General features: G+C 43.9%; 1 protein-coding gene across 18 annotated transcripts in view; it reads right to left on the bottom strand.

The window, feature by feature from the left end:
• huwe1 (HECT, UBA and WWE domain containing E3 ubiquitin protein ligase 1) overlaps nucleotides 1-17,012 on the bottom strand; it is a 77,227-nt gene extending 60,215 nt beyond the window's left edge. For 16 of the 18 annotated variants that reach the window (XM_055930986.1, XM_055930978.1, XM_055930994.1 and 13 more), the window contains exons 1-17: nucleotides 16,909-17,012; nucleotides 15,815-15,886; nucleotides 10,826-10,875; nucleotides 10,525-10,594; nucleotides 10,196-10,294; nucleotides 9,516-9,722; nucleotides 9,012-9,164; nucleotides 8,635-8,697; nucleotides 8,405-8,482; nucleotides 8,223-8,270; nucleotides 7,797-7,965; nucleotides 7,382-7,482; nucleotides 6,823-6,973; nucleotides 6,456-6,583; nucleotides 5,367-5,507; nucleotides 4,195-4,315; nucleotides 130-237 (exon numbers count right to left, since the gene is read on the bottom strand). In XM_055930986.1, the coding sequence (XP_055786961.1) occupies nucleotides 130-237; nucleotides 4,195-4,315; nucleotides 5,367-5,507; nucleotides 6,456-6,583; nucleotides 6,823-6,973; nucleotides 7,382-7,482; nucleotides 7,797-7,965; nucleotides 8,223-8,270; nucleotides 8,405-8,482; nucleotides 8,635-8,697; nucleotides 9,012-9,164; nucleotides 9,516-9,722; nucleotides 10,196-10,294; nucleotides 10,525-10,569 (1,612 nt within the window). In that variant the 5' untranslated portion in view covers nucleotides 10,570-10,594; nucleotides 10,826-10,875; nucleotides 15,815-15,886; nucleotides 16,909-17,012. Of the gene's footprint in view, nucleotides 1-129; nucleotides 238-4,194; nucleotides 4,316-5,366; nucleotides 5,508-6,455; nucleotides 6,584-6,822; nucleotides 6,974-7,381; nucleotides 7,483-7,796; nucleotides 7,966-8,222; nucleotides 8,271-8,404; nucleotides 8,483-8,634; nucleotides 8,698-9,011; nucleotides 9,165-9,515; nucleotides 9,723-10,195; nucleotides 10,295-10,524; nucleotides 10,595-10,825; nucleotides 10,876-14,648; nucleotides 14,728-14,769; nucleotides 14,926-15,814; nucleotides 15,887-16,908 lie in introns of those variants that run through there. The other 2 variants (XM_055930979.1, XM_055930980.1) reach the window with 2 other exon arrangements.
• Nucleotides 17,013-20,799: the final 3,787 nt, after the last annotated feature.

The following is a 20,799-nucleotide window of genomic DNA, read 5'->3' as shown; positions in this document are numbered from 1 at the left end:
ATGGGAGATGGTCAACATGGAGTGTGTGCATGCGCGTGTACGTGCTTGAGTGTGCGTGCGATAGCCTAAGCTGAGAGAGTGTGTTTGTGCGAGTGTTGCATGCGTGTTCCTCGGCGCGTGTCTGTGTACCTGTACGGGGCGTGCTGGAAGTGTTGCTGAGTCCTCCGGGATCGGTCTCAGGTCTGGAGCCAGAGGAAGTTGAGGGACCAGGGCTGCTCTCCATCCTCTCTTCTGACACTGTTAAGAATACACAACACAAAGCTAACAGCCACAACACATAGCCAACTCTGGACCTATATTAGCAACCATAATGCAGACATGGAAAACGTGGGTAAATTGAGGCTTTTTAACTTTTCATTTAGGGAGCTCATTAAATTTGTAGCAACCATAACACTACAACGCGTAGCTAGTTACCAGGAAGTAGCATTGTAGTTTTGACATTTTTGTATTTATGAATAGTCTTCAAATGGGGAAAAAATGTAGCGCAATGGTCTATAAGCCAAACACTTCATAAAAAAGGCATCTGGCAGAAGTATTCATTCTAACATCTTTAATTTAACCTTTACTTTTAACAGGGAAGACATTGAGACCTAGGTCTCTTTTACAAAATGTGCCCAATAAATGTTAAATAAAAAATATATACATATAAAAAATATAAAAAATGTATTCAGACTCCTTCCCTTTTTCCTCATTTTGTTACATTACAGCCTTATTCTAAAATGGATTAAATAAAACATCTACACACAATACCCAATAATGACAAAGCTATTTTTCTGTGTGCACATTTAGTGTGTGCACACTATTTCTAAATATAGAAATAGTTTATTTACATAAGTATTCAGACCCTTTGCTATGAGACTCACAATGGAGCTCAGGTGCATCCTGTTTCCATTGATCATTCTTGAGATGTTTCTACAACTTGGATTCCACCTGTGGTAAATTCAATTGATTGGACATGATTTGGAAAGGCACACACCCGTCTATATAAAAAGGTCCCCCAGTTGACAGCGCATGTCAGAGCAAAAACCAAGCCATGAGGTCGAAGGAATTGTCTGTAGAGCTCCGAGACAGGATTGTGTCGAGGCACAGGTTACCAAAAACTGTCTGCAGCATCAAATGGCCCCAAGAACACAGCGGCCTCCATCATTCTTAAATGGAAGATGTTTGGAACCACAAAGACTCTTCCTAGAGCTGGTCAGGGAGGTGACTAAGAACCCAATGGTCACTGACAGAGCTCCAAAGTTCCTCTGTGGAGATGGGAGAACCTTCCAGAAGGACAACCATCTCTGCAGCACTCCACCAGATCAGGCCTTTATGGTAGAGTGGCCAGACGGAAGCCACGTGACAGCCCGCTTGGAGTTTGCCAAAAGGCACAGAAAGGAGTCTGACAATGAGAAACAAGCGTCACGTCTGGAGGAAGCCTACGGTGAAGAATGGTGGCGGCAGCATCATGCTGTGGGGATGTCTTTTAGCGGCAGGGACTGGTTGACTAGTCAGGATCGAGGGAAAGATGAACTGAGCAAAGTACAGTCGTGGCCAAAAGTTGAGAATGACACAAATATTAGTTTCCACAAAGTTTGCTGCTTCAGTGTCTATAGATATTTTTGTCAGATGTTACTATGGAATACGGAAGTATAATTACAAGCATTTCATAAGTGTCAAAGGCTTTTATTGACAATTACATGAAGTTGAAGCAAAGAGTCAATATTTGCAGTGTTGACCCATCTTTTTCAAGACCTCTGCAATCCGCCCTGGCATGCTGTCAATTAACTTCTGGGCCACATCCTGACTGATTGCAGCCCATTCTTGCATAACCAATGCTTGGAGTTTGTCAGAATTTGTGGGGTTTTGTTTGTCCACCCGCCTCTTGAGGATTGACCACAAGTTCTCAATGGGATTAAGGTCAGGGGAGTTTCCTAGCCATGGACCCAAAATATCGATGTTTTGTTCCCCGAGCCACTTAGTTATCACTTTTGCCTTATGGCAATGTGCTCCATCATGCTGGAAAAGGCATTGTTTGTCACCAAACTGTTCCTGGATGGTTGGGAGAAGTTGCTCTCAGAGGATGTGTTGGTACCATTCTTTATTCGTGGTTGTGTTCTTAGGCAAAATTGTGAGTGAGCCCACTCCCTTGGCTGAGAAGCAACCCCCACACATGAATGGTCTCAGGCTGCTTTACTGTTTGCATGACACAGGACTGATGGTAGCGCTCACCTTGTCTTCTCCGGACAAGCTTTTTTCCGGATGCCCCAAACAATCGGAAAGGGAATTCATCAGAGAAAATGACTTTACCCCAGTCCTCAGCAGTCCAATCCCTGTACCTTTTGCAGAATATCAGTCTGTCCCTGATGTTTTTCCTGGAGAGAAGTGGATTCTTTGCTGCCCTTCTTGACAACAGGCCATCCTCCAAAAGTCTTCGCCTCACTGTTCTTGCAGATGCACTCACACCTGCCTGCTGCCATTCCTGAGCAAGCTCTGTACTGGTGGTGCCTCGATCCCGCAGCTGAATCAACCTTAGGAGACGGTCCTGGCGCTTGCTGAACTTTCTAGGGTGCCCTGAAGCCTTCTTCACAACAATTGAACCTCTCTCCTTGAAGTTCTTGATGATCTGATAAATGGTTGATGCAGGTGCAATGTTACTGGCAGCAATATCCTTGCCTGTGAAGCCCTTTTTGTGCAAAGCAATGATGATGCCAATTGTTTCCTTGCAGGTAACCATGGATGACAGAGGAAGAACAATGATTCCAAGCACCACCCTCCTTTTGAAGCTTCCAGTCTGTTATTTGAACAATCAGCATGACAGAGTGATCTCCAGCCTTGTCCTCATCAACACTCACACCTGTGTTAACGAGAGAATCACTGACATGATGTCAGCTGGTCCTTTTGTGGCAGGGCTGAAATGCAGTGGAAATGTTTTGGGGGGATTCAGTTCATTTGCATGGCAAATAGGGACTTTGCAATTATTTGCAATTCATCTGATCACTCTTCATAACATTCTGGAGTATATGCAAATTGCCATCATACAAACTGAGGCAGCAGACTTTGTGAAAATGTATATTTATGTCATTCCCAAAACTTTTGGCCACGACTGTACAGAGATCCTTGATGAAAACCTGCTCCAGAGCACTCAGGACTTCAGACTGGGGTGAAGGTTCACCTCCCAACAGGACAACGACCCTAAGCACAGTCAAGACAACACAGGAGTGGCTTCGCGACAAGTCTCTGAATGTCCTTGAGTGGCCCCAGCCAGAGCCCGGACTTGAAACAAATCGAACATCTCTGGAGAAACTTGAAAATAGCTGTGCAACAACGCTCCCCATACAACCTGACAGAGCTTGAGAGGGTGGGAGAAACTCCCCAAAGAGGTGTGCCAACCTTGTAGCATCATACCCAAGAAGACTTGAGGCTGTAATCACTGCCAAAGGTGCTTCAATAAAGTACTGAGTAAAAAGTCTGAATACTTAATGTGATGTCAGGTATTTCTTTTGCTAAAATTTCTAAAAACCTGTTTTTGCTTGGTCATTATGGGGTATTGTGTGTAGAATGATGAGGGGGAAAAAACTATTTAATCAATTTTAGAATAAGGCTGTAAGTAACAAAATGTAGAAAAAGTCAAGGGGTCTGAATACTTCCTGAATGCACTATATTGTGACAAAACTGCACATTTTAGTGGCCTTTTATTGTCCCCAGCACAAGGTGCACCAGTGTAATGATCATGCTGTTTAATCAGCTTCTTAATATGCCACACCTGTCAGGTGGATGGATTATCTTGGCAAAGGATAAATGTTCCCTAACTGGGGATGTAAACAAATTTGTGCACAATGAGAGAATTAAGCTTTTTGAAAGTATGAAACATTTCTGGGATCTTTTATTTCGGCTCACGAAACATGGGACCAACACTTTACATGTTGCTTTTATATTTTTGTTCAGTGTAGTCAAGGTGAAACATTCTGAGTTAAAACATGCCATTTTATATACATCTTATATGGCCGCGTTTTCACGAATGTTATTATATAATCGTCAAGCCCAATCAAAAGATTAGGGGACAGGACCTTGATGTAAAGCGGAAGGGGCAGTTACTTTCACAGGGTTTCATAGCCATGTTGATCCCTTATTATGATCTGAACAAATGTAGGCCTACACCCAAAAATATGGAACAGTTTGACAATAGAAAAAAAAAAAAAAAGAGCTTACTGCTTTCTGACTGGCCGTCCATGTCCGTGTCCATGTCCTCAGATTCTACGGTGGAGTTGGGTCTCTGGATCTTTGGCTTTATGACAAAAGGACATTCTTTCCTAGACAGGTCCACCTCATGCTGCAGAGAGAGAGAGAATGAGGGCGAGAAAGAAGGTGAGAGGGAAGGAGAAAGAGGGGGAGAGAGTGCAAGGGAGTGAATGAGTACAGGGGTTTGGCACACGTTTGTTTTCAGCAGTGACTTTGAGCTGAGTAGCCAGACCCGCCCACCCACCCACCCCAGTGCTGCATCACGGACCCCGGAAGCGAGGTGCGTCACCCACTCAGTCTTTCCCAGGTTATTTATATAACATATTTATTATTCCCCAGGTGTGGCACAAAGGCCCCAGATGCACCTTCCAAGCCCTCTGGCAACATGTCAATTGGAAATAATATAAGTGTCTTTTGCTGGGGGCAACAGATATGCATAGGAGCGTGCCCTGCCCTGTATACATGTCCCTACGTCCCATGCTGATAAAGATGTTATGGCCAGTGTGTGTTTGGGATGGGTAGTCGACGCGATGCGCCCCATAAAATGACATACTGTATCCCAACACAGGTTCATGCCTTTGTTATTGTCAGCCAATCAAAGTGACTGCAGATGGTTGCTCTACGTGTAGCAAGCAACGTGGAAGAGCTCTAACCAAGGCAAAATGGAATTTAAAATTACAGAATTAAGTCAGCTAAATGAGAAGGAGTAGGCTACAACAAGCAACCATCAGGTAGGCTGTTTAATCTGAACGGCGTTGTTGTAGACAAGGACAAGAAGCACAGCAAAATAGCTGGCTATCTCCGCTAGCTTCTTTACATCGATTTGATGCAGTCAAGACCGGCTCTACCAGATGGGATGATAGATAACCTTGACCAAACCTACACGTTTGTCAAACTAGCGCGAGTCTGTATGGCTACCCTCACTCCTGTGTCAAACACACCGGTCCCTGCCCATCCCTGCACTGCTGCAAGCAAGCAGAGCAACACCTCTAAAGTCACGCACCAATCCAGTCCCCAAGTTAAAAAAATATATTTATTTTTATACATGTATTTCAACCATCAGAAAATCCCAAAATATTTCAGGATATTATTTCAATAGTGAAATTATTTCAAATGCCCATCCCTAGTATGTGTTACCCTACCTCCAGCCTGCTGATGAAGATGGTAAGGCCAGTGTGTGACTGGAAGGCTGCCATGTCCAGATTGGTGATGAGGTCCACCACTCGGACCGCACGCGTCACAAACGTGATCTGGTCCTGCTCGTCCCCCAGGAACTTGATCACCTAAGGAAGACGTAGGCCGTAGATAAGACTGTGTGCATACAAAAAGTACAGGGCAGATTCCCAGACCCAGATTAAGCCTATTCTGGTCTTAGAAAACAATTCAGCTCCTCTACTTCTGCACTTAAAGGCATGCTAAATGTGATCTTAATTGGTGGTCCCGTGTGGCTCAGTTGGTAGAGCATGGCGCTTGCAACGCCAGGGTTGTGGGTTCATTCCCCACGGGGGGACCAGGATGAATATGTATGAACTTTCCAATTTGTAAGTCGCTCTGGATAAGAGCGTCTGCTAAATGACTTAAATGGGTACCTATGGGCACATAAGCAGGACGGAAAAATGTAGGGCTGCTCAGCCTTTTTGCAGAGCGAGCCATTCAGAATGCTGGACCGGACATATTTTTATTTCAACTTTATTTAACCAGGTAGGCAAGTTGAGAACAAGTTCTCATTTACAATTGCGACCTGGCCAAGATATAGATTCTGTGCCGATCAACAGATCTTCAAAATGTCAGACACCTGCACAGAATGTGTGCCCATCAAACATACTTGGTGAAACCAGGCCAGCTCAGCAGAATGATATCTATAGTTTGCTTGGTGAGTAAACGCCAGACTATTTGCATTGCACCCCCTCTTTTACGCTACTGCTACTGTTATTATCTATGCATCATCTAAACATATCACTTTAATAACTCTACCTACATGTGCATATTACCTCGACTAACCGGTGCCCCCGCACATTGACTCTGTACCAGTACCCCCTGTACATAGCCTCGCTATTGTTATTTTACTGCTGCTATTTAATAATTTGTTACTTTTATTTCTTACTTTTTGGGGGGGGGGGCATTTTTCTTAAAACTGCATTATTGGTTAAGGGCTTGTAAGTAAGCCTTTCACTGTAAGGTCTACTACACCTGTTGTATTCGCCGCATGTGACAAATAGATATTTTTTTACCTTGAGCAGGGCTTCCATCATCCCACAGGAGACCAGGGCCTCCCCCCCAGCGTCGTAACTAGCCAGGTGGTAGAGGAAGGAGAACAGCGCCGTGGCAAACTGGTGCGGGTACGGCTCCATCAGAGGGTCTGAGGAGACAACCACAACAACAGGTTACAGAGGGGACTAGCTTCCATCTGAACACTGAAGCCAAGAGCAGGAGCAGGGTGAAACTCCCAAACACACGTCGCCTAAATTGGCTAAGGATAGAATCCCAACCTACCTATGACCTTAATTCTACATCTCCTCTAGAACTGTATGGGCATCTCTATTCAGATCGGTCTAGAAAAAATTAAAATAGACATTCCACATTATGTCTGTGACTCACCGATCATGGCCTGTATGCAGTTGCGCACCAGTACAGGCAGGAAGCCGTGGTAGGAGGCTGTGCCGGTGCAGTCAATGATGTTGGACAGCTTGGGTGTCCTCTCAAGGTGCACAATGGACGTTAAGGTGCGTAAAGACGCTGCCTTTATGTCCTGTTGAGAGAGACAGGAGGACTCATGAAAAAGACTACATATACCATTCAGGGTTCCCACTCAAATCACATTTACTCTGTTTTATGACTGGGGAAACTCTTCAGGGACGTATACAACGCCGAGACAATAGTGATCGTATTATAATTTAATTCAAAAATCATTGGCCAAAAATGTACTACACATATCAACATCATATTGTTAATTGTCAACATCACAATCTTGTATAATTCACATAAATACTTAATCAACAACATCAACCATTCAGGGTAACATCGTACACACGCCACGTGATCGCAGTCACAATTTCGGGCTCCAATTTCACACCTACTATGGTATTGTGACAGTAGTAGAGCGGACACGAGGGGAGAGGGAGAAGGAGAGCGAGAGAGACAAAAAGGTGCAGCTTACCACGAGCTGTTTGTCTGTAATCTGTAGCACGTCCACCAGCTCCTCTATCAAGCCGTTGTAGAGAATACTGTTGGCAGACTCCTGGAGTGCATTGGAGTACACTGGGGAAACCGACACCGCCATAACACAATTAAGTTAGCGAAGGTATTTCAAAAGAATCATTGACATGAAATGCCTGATGAAAAGCATTGGCTTCATTGATCCGCAGCTACAACACAGACCAACACAGACACCAGCAAACATCGGGAACACTGAGACACGAGTACTGACGGGCCGATTTGGCACTGAACAAGGTGGTGGAAACTGTTGAATTATATTGAGCCGGTAACTCAATATCGGGACTGCAGATGAGAATTGGCCATGTAGCTCCAATCTGGTACATTGTACGTGATCTGGGTGAAATAAACACGCTTACCCAGGATAGAGATGGCGTGGAGCCTGGCTTGTACAGCTTGTAGTCTCTTCTTGTGGTTGGAGAAGCCGTGGGCCAGTCTGATGTGTGTGAACAGCAGGGTCTGCTTGTCTTTAGGGATGTTGTACATCACCGTCAGAGACTCCATGATCTCACTGGGACTCTCAGAGATCTGGAAACACCACAGGGAGGTTGGGTGAGCAGGACAAGATAGAAAATCAGAAATCCGAATTTTGGCTGGGGTAATATGTCAGTTTCAATTATATGAATATACGATAAATGTCAGAAAAGGAATTCATGATCAGGAAGAAACACATTCCTGGTGGACTTAGTCCCAAAACAATTAAAAGGGTACAATAGACTAGTCCTCGCAATCTTTGGTTAAATTCATTATATGCACTGAGAAAATAGACAACATTTGTCCCTTACCTTGTCGAGCTGTTCAATGTGAATGTAGTGTAGTGTGTTACTACTGGTCTGTTGTGGGGAGAGAAAGTTTACAAATGGTCAATCAATCCACTCATAACAAGACATAGCCTAACAAGACCAGGGACATACATTAGTTGCACACTAATATTTGTTTTCTGGTAAGGAAAGGTGTCCGTCTTTACCTTCCTCTCCACTTTGACCTCGGGGCCAGGTTCAGCATAGAACTCAAAGTGCAGTGTGGTGGCACTGGGAGGGTACTTCTGCTCAGAGTGACGCCAAGAGAGAGGAGAGGGGTGAGGTTGGGGGCCATCACAAGTCAAAGAAAAATGTAATCACTACAGAGCAAATTAGCCAATTGTGTGGAGACGGCAAGCTTTTATAGATTGTGACAATGACAAAGGGTGACGCTCACCGTCATAGCCAGGTCCCTGCAGCACTCTGCCAGGCCGAAGCCATTCTCCTTTCCTCCCCAGCTCTACACAGGGAACATCACAGACATCAGAACAGCAACTCATACAACTTTATAGTCTAAATATCAAGGCAGGGCACATACATTGGGGACACTACCTTCCATATTGCTAGTAGTTGGTTTTTAAATACAACATAGGCTATGGCTTACAACAGTAAAACTGAACGCGAACGAGAAAAGGCTAAGTCACTCCTTCAATCCAATTTAAAAAGCCTTAACACATTGACAATGGTCTACCTACGACACCCATAGAGTACCATCAGCCCGATGGGCTAAAAGAGATCCTAATAAACATGTTTGTTTAATTCTGACACCCGTACCTCAGCCAGATGTTGTAGGCGTGCCAGCAGAGGGGTCCTCTTGTCAGAGCCCAGTCTGGTGATGTAGTTGGAGCGTTTACTGAACACGTAGAGGAGGTTCAGCACAGACAGAACAACCTGCATGTCACACGATGCTAACAGGGTGGTCAAGTGCTGAGAGGGAGAGTGAGATCAAGAGCGAAAGTGGGTTAATAAAGTGAGACTGATTGGCTCATTCCATCGTGGTTTGTGACAGGTGCATCACCCAGAGAGGAGAATTTATCCACTTAACCTTTATTTACTTAGGATATGTTATTGCAATGAGTCTCCTAGATCATTTTCCAAAGGCACCCAAAGCAACAGCTTGAGTAGACCCTCTAGCAAAAAAACATGTCAATCTCTAAACCAATAACAGTCAAACTCTTAGGCAGGGGAATCCCAACAGAGCTAGGCAGGGAGGCCTACTTTACCCATACAATGGGAGGGGAAAAAGTGCGTAGTCAAGGGAGGTAGAGGTGGTACTACCTCTATGGAGCTGTAGAGGTGCCTGGAGAAGCTATACTCAATGAGCAGGGCTGTGAAGTTGAGCACGGCCAGCAGTAAGGCTTTGAGCTGCCCGTTGTCCGGCCGGTCACAGACCAGCAACCACGACATGTTCTCCACCGTCTGGCCCGCATCACACAGGATCCCATCGAAACGGTCCAGCAGGTCAACCCAGTGGTAAAGCTCACACTGAAGGGGTGGGAAGACGAGAGAGGCCGGTGAGGACTCTGGGGGTCACTTTAGATAGAGGCCACGTTCTGCTGATTGAGCGTTAAACACCAAGGCCACGTTCCGCAGACAAATGTTGTGGAACGCTGCTGATAGAATTGTTATGAATATAGTAGACATGATTCCTTATTTTACCTTAGAGAAAATGTCATACATCATATATTCACATCGGGAAATCACACAATATTGTGCCCTGCTGAGCACAGCCGAGGTGAATAAGGATATGTCCCTGGTGACCCCAAAATCTGGGTAATGTCGGTTAAATACAGAGATGGAAGGTTTCCCAGACCAGATTAAGCCTGCTTGTGGATAAAAAAACATTTACCTGATCAGATAAGGTACTACCTCTATGATAACGTGATCTAATACAAAGATAATGAACGTCACCCAGAGGACATTAAATAATTTACTAAGCGTCTCTCCCTCCTGCTCACCTTGCCAATATTCCAGGTCTTGATGTGCTGCAGCTCCAGCAGTAGTTGCTCGTCGCTGCATCCCTTGAGCTTCTCTATGAGCGTCCTGCAGTCCGCAGGCTGTGAGAAAGGGAGAGAGAAGGTTGGCGGGTGGTAGAGAGAGAGAGTGCGCGAGAGAGAGGGGGGGGGGGATTAGAGAGTGGTATAGGGAGGGGGATAGGGGAGGGAAGATTGGAGGGTGGTGGGGGAGAGAGCGAAAAAGAAAGCGAGAAGGCTGTTCAGGACATGTACAGTGCGGGGTCAAAAAGGAACTACAGACAGTCAGAGCCAACATTATTACGCATACTCACAGCTTCTGTTGGGGTTTTCTTTAACTTGCTTCTGTCGACCTTCATTGTCACTAGTTTCTAGCTGATGCTCCTGTTGGGAACAGTAGGATAGATTAGCATGCAGCCTGTAAGGAAACAATGAATGTGTATGTATGGAATCTGCTGCTTGCTACTGCATGTCACACAGTTAGGCTACATCAAGTACAGTAACAGAATGAGCAGGGACAGTTTGCATGCTGGATTTTAGACTGAAACGGAACTTGTGAAATATAATCAAATATATGCATTGTGTGTTCAAGAGAAATGTAAAAGTCACACTTACAGTAAGTAATTTGGCAATACCCACTTAACATCATGTTTCATTCACAATACCTGAAATGAGAAAATAGTCATTAGCATTATGTAAACATGGCATCATGGACTCAAAACAATTCTCTCCTTTGTCTGGGAGGGAATAGTGAGAATAGTTTCAAACACTTGTCAAAATGTGTTAATTATGGTTAGACAATAAGAAATCATTCCTCCGATATAAAAGGGTCTCTCGTCCAACACAATTCAAAAAAGAATAGAGACAGAGGGCCTAGCTAGACAAAATCAATTTGCTCAGTGGAGCAGACTCCAATCGGGTAGCCTATACCCAATTAGGTAACAGTCCGAATACAGCTTTGACAAAGAAAGCTAAATGTGTGGGTTCAAATGTATAGGCCAAAAAGGTGAGGTGACAGTTACCCAGGCAGATCCAATCAACACAATATTGAGGAAAATGGTACATGTCCACCAATACTTCACCGAGCAAGATAACAAACATGAGTCATTTTCACACTCTCTCTAAGGGTGTTGGTCCCTTTCAGCAAATTTCTCTTAACTCAGTAAGGTTCGCTTAAATTTTTTGTGCAGTGTGAACACTCCAAAAGGAACACCGAACCCTCAAAAGAGGACCAGGAGCGAACCTAGACCATCTCGAGAGGTGGTCATAATTCAGTTCGCTTGAAGTCCAGGGTCCGGTTCACTTTCTAGGGCAATGTGAAGACAAAGCTCCCCAGGTTCGCTTGTCATTGTTCCCAGACCAAATACTAGACTCCTGCAACACTATTTCCCTTGCCATATCCTCATATTTGTGCCACAAAAGAGAGAAGATGAGGTGCATGTTCACAGAAAAAAAAAAACTTTTGGGATATTGATTAGCTATTGTCATGGATGCACAAAAATTACTAAATGTGTAGAGTTCTTAGTTCAGATTTAATTTAAATATGTGACCTATAGGCTAAGAGCTTCATAAGCCGTTTATTCCATTGTGGGGTTTGAATAGCGTGAAAAGACAACATATTTGGTGAGAATCATAAGGTACAAAATCAATACTAGCTCTTAAAAGGGGCTGTAGCCTAAATTGGGTGTACAATTTTCAATTACAGCATTATTTAATCTGAAGTTACTCTGCCATTTATTATTTTACATGTTAATATTATCTTCTGATTACAATTATGTCTCATTATTTAACTAATTGCAATCTATTAGCTTCCAAAACGTAAGTAGGTACATCTAGCTGTCCGATAACACGTTCTGATGGAATGGGTTGTCCTGCACTTTCTAAAAAATGCACTCTGGGTTGAGTTTATGTTGGAAAAAGATTTTGGTTCCTTTCGAAACTTACCAATGTGAATGCAAAGAACTTGGACCACAAAATAGGTGAAGTGTACTAGCAAAAGAGTTGAGACCCATTCAAAGACTAGGGCTGTGTGAATACAAATAATGTAGTATTTTTTTACCTCAAGAGTTCACCTTGAGGACTAAGATTGGTTATTTTAAAGATGACTGTGTGAAAACGATAGTGAACCGAACCAAACCGTTTAGGGTGTTAGAATACAACAAACCCCAGACAATCATTAAGACTATGGCTGTCTGCAATTGACTGGATTTCAGGGGCCTTATTCAGCTGGTTCTAAACATTTGACAACTTTACTGATAATGCTGATACATTCTTTTAATGAACAAGAGTGTATTAGCTATATTAATCTCCGAGCTGGGCATCTCCGGCGCGGCCCACGCTTGGATTGCGTCCTACCTGACAGGTCGCTCCTACCAGGTGGCGTGGCGAGAATCTGTCTCCGCACCACGTGCTCTCACCACTGGTGTCCCCCAGGGCTCTGTTCTAGGCCCTCTCCTATTCTCGCTATACACCAAGTCACTTGGCTCTGTCATATCCTCACATGGTCTCTCCTATCATTGCTATGCAGACGACACAATTAATCTTCTCCTTTCCCCCCTCTGATAACCAGGTGGTGAATCGCATCTCTGCATGTCTGGCAGACATATCAGTGTGGATGACGGATCACCACCTCAAGCTGAACCTCGGCAAGACGGAGCTGCTCTTCCTCCCGGGGAAGGACTGCCCGTTCCATGATCTCGCCATCACGGTTGACAACTCCATTGTGTCCTCCTCCCAGAGTGCTAAGAACCTTGGCGTGATCCTGGACAACACCCTGTCGTTCTCAACTAACATCAAGGCGGTGACCCGTTCCTGTAGGTTCATGCTCTACAACATTCGCAGAGTACGACCCTGCCTCACGCAGGAAGCGGCGCAGGTCCTAATCCAGGCACTTGTCATCTCCCGTCTGGATTACTGCAACTCGCTGTTGGCTGGGCTCCCTGCCTGTGCCATTAAACCCCTACAACTCATCCAGAACGCCGCAGCCCGTCTGGTGTTCAACTTTCCCAAGTTCTCTCACGTCACCCCGCTCCTCCGCTCTCTCCACTGGCTTCCAGTTGAAGCTCGCATCCGCTACAAGACCATGGTGCTTGCCTACGGAGCTGTGAGGGGAACGGCACCTCCGTACCTTCAGGCTCTGATCAGGCCCTACACCCAAACAAGGGCACTGCGTTCATCCACCTCTGGCCTGCTCGCCTCCCTACCTCTGAGGAAGTACAGTTCCCGCTCAGCCCAGTCAAAACTGTTCGCTGCTCTGGCACCCCAATGGTGGAACAAACTCCCTCACGACGCCAGGTCAGCGGAGTCAATCACCACCTTCCGGAGACACCTGAAACCCCACCTCTTTAAGGAATACCTAGGATAGGATAAAGTAATCCTTCTAACCCCCCCCCCCCCCCCCCCTTAAAAGAGTTAGATGCACTATTGTAAAGTGGTTGTTCCACTGGATATCATAAGGTGAATGCACCAATTTGTAAGTCGCTCTGGATAAGAGCGTCTGCTAAATGACTTAAATGTAATGTAAATGTAATTAATATACATTACAATGTAACTACATAGCTGAAAGATTCCAACACAGAACGAGTCAAAAATATGTTCCAGTTTAATGTACTGAACCTGTCAGGGAAAGTGTTTCAAAAGCATGAAAATGTTTGCATTGAAATGGTAGCTAATGCATGTTCACCAAGGGTCAGACTAAACGTAACAAAATAAGATAGCAATCAGACAAACATGATTGCTATTCCAAGCTAAAACGTTAGCAAATAAACATACACAAAGTAAAACAGAATCAACCGAATGCTAGTGAGGCAACTGTTAGCTAGCTAACGTTACTGCGGTAAGGAAATAACATAACGTTAACTACCTGGTGTATACTAACGTTAGCAATTTAGTTAGCTGACGTTTGTTGACTAGCTAAAAAACCGGGAGTTCCCTAGCTAAAGCGGCGAATGAGAAGAACACACAATTTCGCTGACAAGTTAGGTACTTAGCTAAACTTTAGTCATACATATGCATTTCATACCTCATCGAAAGAAAACAAGTAAATTCGCGGTAAACCAAAATGTCCGGTTGGGAGGTTCGCTAGCAGCTAGTTAGCCACTTGGCCCGAGTACCTAATGTTAGCCAGCTAGCTGTCCGACAGGGGTAACTGGCTAACGTTAGCTAGCTAGTTCAATCAATATTGCTTTTTATGACGTCAAAACAATAGTCAATGATTAGAGGCTATATAAAACAACAATATACGTATCTTACGAAGTGCGTGGTAAACTTGCAAACTAACAAGCTATACGTTGGCTAGCCTGGTAAAGACAAGAGATTCAACCACCCCTATCTCGAGTATTTTCCCCATTCCTCAAATGGTTGAACACGCTGTTGTCAAATCTAGTGCCCAGCTGCAGGCCTCACCAGAAGCCCTTACTCTCCTCCCCTGCATCCTTACCAATTCACAAATGTACACATTCCGTAAACACAACACGCTAGCTGGCAATAGTCAGACCCGACCAGCCGCGAATTAATCTGTTTTATTCATAGATTAATGCGAGCATTATAGTCCACCATACCTCCTCCAATATGCGTGAGGCGTATAAAAAGCTGCTCGCACTTTACCGCACACGCGCTGGCTAGCCTCTTGGTTAGCTAGCCGAAATGTATATCTCGCTGAATCATTCCCCCATATGGGCCCAACGTGACAGAGCGAGTTCGTGGTGTATTTGAGTTTTCGTTGGGCAAATTTACGTAGCTACCTGTGATAGAAGAGGGGCGTTAATTTCTCCCTCCCGCTGAAATATGTTAATATTTCTGTGTAAAAGTCTGCTGTATTTTTATTAAATTGTCACTGCAGAAACATTCAGGATTCGAAACCTGTGTGTAACTCAGTATGGGGTGGAGATTATTATTATTTTTTCTAACAGATCCATTTAGATTTTCCAGAGTAAGTTACTGTCATGCACCTTTTATCTAGCTCCTATCAGCAACTGGAAGATCTCAACAACCAAAATATGTCAAATTATTATCTTTATCTAGATCCTCCCCCAACATTTTTTACACAACAAGTCACCATTCATTCATCCCATCATACATCCACCCTATAACTACTGGTAATAGGGTAGTGTTAGTTTCTGAATAAACTGAAGCTACAAAACATCAGCAGGTGAGCAAACATCCTTTTGGCATTTTGACAGGAAATACCGTTTGTATGTATACATCTACAATTTAGTAACATGTATTAGATTAATACAATTAACAATTGTTTTCCTCTTCTATTTACCTATGCAATTACATCATTAGAACCCATCTCAGAAACTCTGCAGCAAAAAGGATAACCACATTATTTGACAGGAGGATTTCAGAAGACAAACGTTGGTCTCTAGAACAGTGTTCCACATAGACAAAATTGCTTTTCAATGTCTTTCTGACACCCAAACCAAAAGGCTTTTAGTTACAATCCATAGTCAAATGAAACATGTAAGAATATGAATGCTCTCAAGTGACACTAATTCTTAGTGTTAAATAAATATCATAATAAAACAATTATAACAATTGTCAGAGTTTAATAATAATTGTAAATGGTAGTAGTTCACAATACTACTACTAGTTTGTAAATACCAGAAACTGCTTCGGTTCACTAGCTCCATTTCCTCCTCCTCAGCATAGTTTTGTGTGGTCTCCTAAAACAATCTGAAAGCATAAAAACAAGCACATCTAAAATGGAGGATTGGACAGCTGGGGTCCTGGGGGGACATTCCAAACCTATAGATGAACAAAAAACTACTAAGATTGAATGGTAGGCCTATTGATTCAGTGAGGATTTTTATTTATTTATTTATTTAACCTTTATTTAACCAGGTAGGCAAATTGAGAACACGTTCTCATTTACAATTGCGACCTGGCCAAGATAAAGCAAAGCAGTTCGACACATACAACAACACATAGTTACACATGGAGTAGGATGAATGGTATGAGAGAACGGTCATAGGTAGCAAATGGAATATTGGGCAGATTGTGAAATTGGATTAATATAAATCTAGTCTCATGAGATTTTTTTTTGGACATTTTAATAAAACAAGGACAATTCAAATGATACTGAATAGTCCCACAATGTCAACAATACATAAATTTTACTTCTAATCCAATGAGCTGATTTGGCCTAAATCAATTAACTCCTCTTAATAAATTCGCGTGGGCTCGCTGTTCGGCTCATGATACAAACGACCTCTCGCGCACAGTCAAAGGACCTGCCAATCAAAGTACCGGCAAGTCATGTCCAGAACTAGCAGCTGGTCTCTTTTCACATGGGTGTGGGTTTCTTGGTAAACTTTCATCCGTAATCTCGACTAACTCAATGTAATTTTCAAAGCAAAGGGAATCTGCCTCTTGAAAATGCCTTTACCCCATACAGCAGAAAATTCAGGAAACATGTAGTTAGCTTTTCACAGAACGCAAGCTGCAGGGTGTGTTGTGTGTGTGTGTGTGTGCCGGTATGTGTTTCGCGCGTGCACAGCGCACCACAATGCTCTTTCAGTCCGTGGTTAAATTAAAAATGGCGGTTCACACAGCAGAATGTCCGTACTTTATCCTAAAACGACGCGCAATTCAGACCCCTGCTTAGCACTATCAAACACACATCAACACTATCACTAAACTACCAATTTATCATGCTTTTGCTCAATGTTAACGCAGAAGTGCATAGAGATGCTTACCGAGATGCGTGGAAATTTCATTTCTCCATCTTGCACTAGCGTCCAGCGAGCTGGGTTGAGTTTGAATCTCGCGATAACGGCGCTTCCTATGTTAGCCTTCTGGCGAGTCACTCCCCGTGCCCGTCAAATGAAGCTCCTGGAAAATATTGGATTTTTTTTAAATTGACATTTCAGTAGGCAAACATTGAATGGGATCAAGCAAGCAGTGATAGAAAAACCTACTTTTCTTGGCTCTTCCTTCTTTCAATACAAACACTACAAAATGATCTATCGATGTTCAGTGCATTCCACATAATACTGTATGTGGGAGATTACGCTGATGGTCATAGCTGATGTAGTATATCAAACTATTGAATAATCTTGAATACCTCTTTGGAATAGAATACATACTTGAACAGTTACTTTATTGCCCATCTTGACTCACACACGTTGAGGCAGTCACAAGCAGCACCTCTGGATGCAGAGCAGTTTAGAGATTAAGTGCCTTGCTCAAGGGCACAATGGCAGGGAAGTGTACCTTGGGAGCGCTGATATAGGATCAGTTTTGCATTTTAGATAATGAATAAGATTATATAGACAGGGGGACCTAAATAAACAAGCTTTGTGAATATGAGCCCAGCAGCTCCTCCGTTTGCTAGCTTGAGACCTGTCTTTAGAAACAGTTTCTCAATAATTATGACATGAGTCAGACAATCATATTGAAACATACAAGACTGGGGTTATTCTTTAATTCAGCTTAATATGAAAATTCATTCAAGGCAAAGAATAAACACCTGACATTCAATTCAGTCCATGGAATACAAATGCCATTTAATTCAGGCTTCAAATGTGATTGAGATTTTTGTGATATTTTTCTAGTGCTTGTGTAAATATCACAATAATAATGAGCACAATAGATACAAAATAAAACCCTGAGAGACATTGTGTGACCCACACTATAAAACATTGCAATGTAAACATTGAGTAAATAGCAATGACTAGTAAGAGATATACTTATAGTTATATCAAAAAATTTATTATCATCTAATGACAAAGATTGAAAGATGGTACAGGCCTATCCTCTGAAAGTCCTTGGAAAAACTGTTAGAGAAGAAAGGAAACAAATGTACCGTGCATTCGGAAAGAATTGACCCCTTCCATTTTTCCACATTGTTACGTTACAGCATTATTCTAACATTGATTAAATGTTTCTCAATCTACACACAATACCTCATAATGACAAAGCAAAAACAGGTTTAGAAAATTTTGCAATGTATTAGAAATAAACAGAAATACCTTATTTACATAAGTATTCAGACCCTTTGCCATGAGACTCGAAATTGAGCTCAGGTGCATCCTGTTTCCATTGATCATCCTTGAGATGTTTTTACAACACCGATATAATGGCGCCGGAGGGGATGGCTGCCATTTTTATGGGCTCCTAACCAACTGTGCTATTTTGTTTGTAAATTTATTTTGTACATAATGTTGCTGTTACCGTCTCTTATGACAGAAAAGAGCTTCTGAACAGCGATTACTCACCTCAAACTGGACAAAGATTTTTTCTTTAATGAGTCTGATGAAGGACACACTGCTTTCGAGTCCAGGCCCAAATCCCCGTCATTAGCATGAAGACAGAATTCGTTGGCAGGTAGGTAAACCACCACTACCCTCTATACTATTGGCCAACGTGCAATCATTGGATAATAAACTGGACGATCTACAATAGACTATCCTACCAACGGGACATTAAAAACTGTAATATCTTATGTTTCACCGAGTCGTTGCTGAATGACGACACATAATATAGAGCTGGCTGGGTTTTCCGTGCATTGGCAGAACAGAGCAGCTACGTCTGGTAAGACAAGGGGCGGGGGTGTGTGTGTCTATTTGTCAATAACTGCTGGTGCACGATGTCTAATATTAAAGAAGTCTCAAGGTATTGCTCGCCTGAGGTAGAATACCTCATGATAAGCTGTAGACCACACTATCTACCAAGAAGCCATCTATTTCCCACCACAAACCGATGCTGGCACTAAGTCCGCATTCAACATGCTGTATAAGGCCATAAGCAAACAAGAAAATGCTCATCCAGAAGCGGAGCTCCTAATGGCCGGGACTTTAAGGCAGAGAAACTTAAATCCGTTTGAACTAATTTCTACCAGCATGTGCAATCAGAGGGGGAAAAAAACAACTAAACCACCTTTACTCCACACACATCCTCCTACACCGGCTCTAACGCTCATCGGATGTGCAGGGCTTGCAAACTATTACTGACTACAAAGGGAAACCCAACCGCGAGCTGCCCAGTGACACGAGCCTACCAGATGAGCTAAATGCCTTTTATGCTCCCTTCGAGGCAAACAACACTGAAGTATGCATGAGAGCACCAGCTGTTCCGGACAATTGTGTGATCACGCTCTCCATAGCCGATGTGAGCAAGACCTTTAAACAGGTCAATATTCACAAAGTCGCGGGGCCCAGACCGATTACAAGGGTAGTGTACTCAGAGCATACACGGACTAACTGGCAAGTGTCTTCACTAACATTTTCTAACACTCCCTGACTGAGTCCGTAATATCTACATGTTTCAAACAGACCACCTTAAGGTAAACTGCCTAAATGATTACCACCCCGTATCACTCACGTCGGTAACCTGAAGTGCCTTGAAAGGCTGGTTATGGCTTACATCAAGACCATCATGCCTGAGCCCTAGACCCACTCCAATTTGCATACCGACTCACAGATAACCCAACTCAATCTCAAATCGCACTCCGCACTGCCATTTCCCAACCGGACAAAATGAACACCTATGTGAGAATGCTGTTCATTGACTACAGCTCAGCGTTCAACACCATAGTGCCCACAAAGCTCATCACTAACTAAGGACCGCTGGGATTTGGAAAAGGAGAGCCGAACAGGCCCCCATTAACATTGACGGCGCTGCAGTGGATCGAGTCAAGAGCTGTCCACATCACCAAAGAACTATCATGCTCCAAACACCAAGAGAGTCATGAAGAGGGTACGACAACACCTTTCTCCCCTCAGACTGAAAATATTTGGCATATGGTCCCCAGATCCTCAAAGTTCTACAGCTGCACCATCGAGAGCATCCTGACCGGTTGCATCACCACCTGGTATGGCAACTGCTCGGAATCTGACCATAAGGCACTACAGAGGGTAGTGTGTACTGCCCAGTACATCACTGGGGCCAAGCTTCCTGCCATCCGGGACCTATATACCAGGCGGTGTCAGAGGATAGGCAAAATCTTTTTGTTAAAGACTCCAATCAGGCCTCCCGAGTGGCGCAGTGGTCTAAGTCACTGCATAGCAGTGCTAGCTGTGCCACTAGAGATTCTGGGTTCGAGTCCAGGCTCTGTCGCAGCTGGCCACGATCGGGAGGCCCATGAGGCGGCACACAATGGGCCCAGCGTCGTCCGGGTTAGGGAGGGTTTGGCCGGCAGGGATATCCTTGTATCATCGCGCACTAGTGACTCCTGTGGCGGGCCTGGCGCAGTGGACGCTGTTACGGTCGCCAGGTGTACGTGTTTCCTCCGACACATTGGTGCGGCTGGCTTCCGGGTTGTATGGGCATTGTCAAGAAGCAGTGCAGCTTGGTTGGGTTGTGTTTCAGAGGACGCATGGCTCTCGACCTTCGCCTCTCCCAAGTCCGTACGGGAGTTGCAGCGATGAGACAAGACTAACTACTACCAATTGGATACCACGAAATTGGGGAGAAGGGGTGAAAAACACACCAAAAAATTAAGATAGACTCCAGTCACCCAAGTCATACTGTTCTCTCTGCTACCGCACAGCAAGCGGTACCGGAGAACCAAGTCTAGGTCTAAAAGGCTCCTTAAAAGCTTCTACCCCCCTAAGACTGCTCAACAATTAATCAATTGATCAAAATGG

Source organism: Salvelinus fontinalis, chromosome 8 (assembly GCF_029448725.1).
Source record: "Salvelinus fontinalis isolate EN_2023a chromosome 8, ASM2944872v1, whole genome shotgun sequence".
NCBI classification, from domain to species: Eukaryota; Metazoa; Chordata; class Actinopteri; order Salmoniformes; family Salmonidae; genus Salvelinus; species Salvelinus fontinalis.
This window is presented reverse-complemented; position numbering and strand designations above follow the sequence as displayed.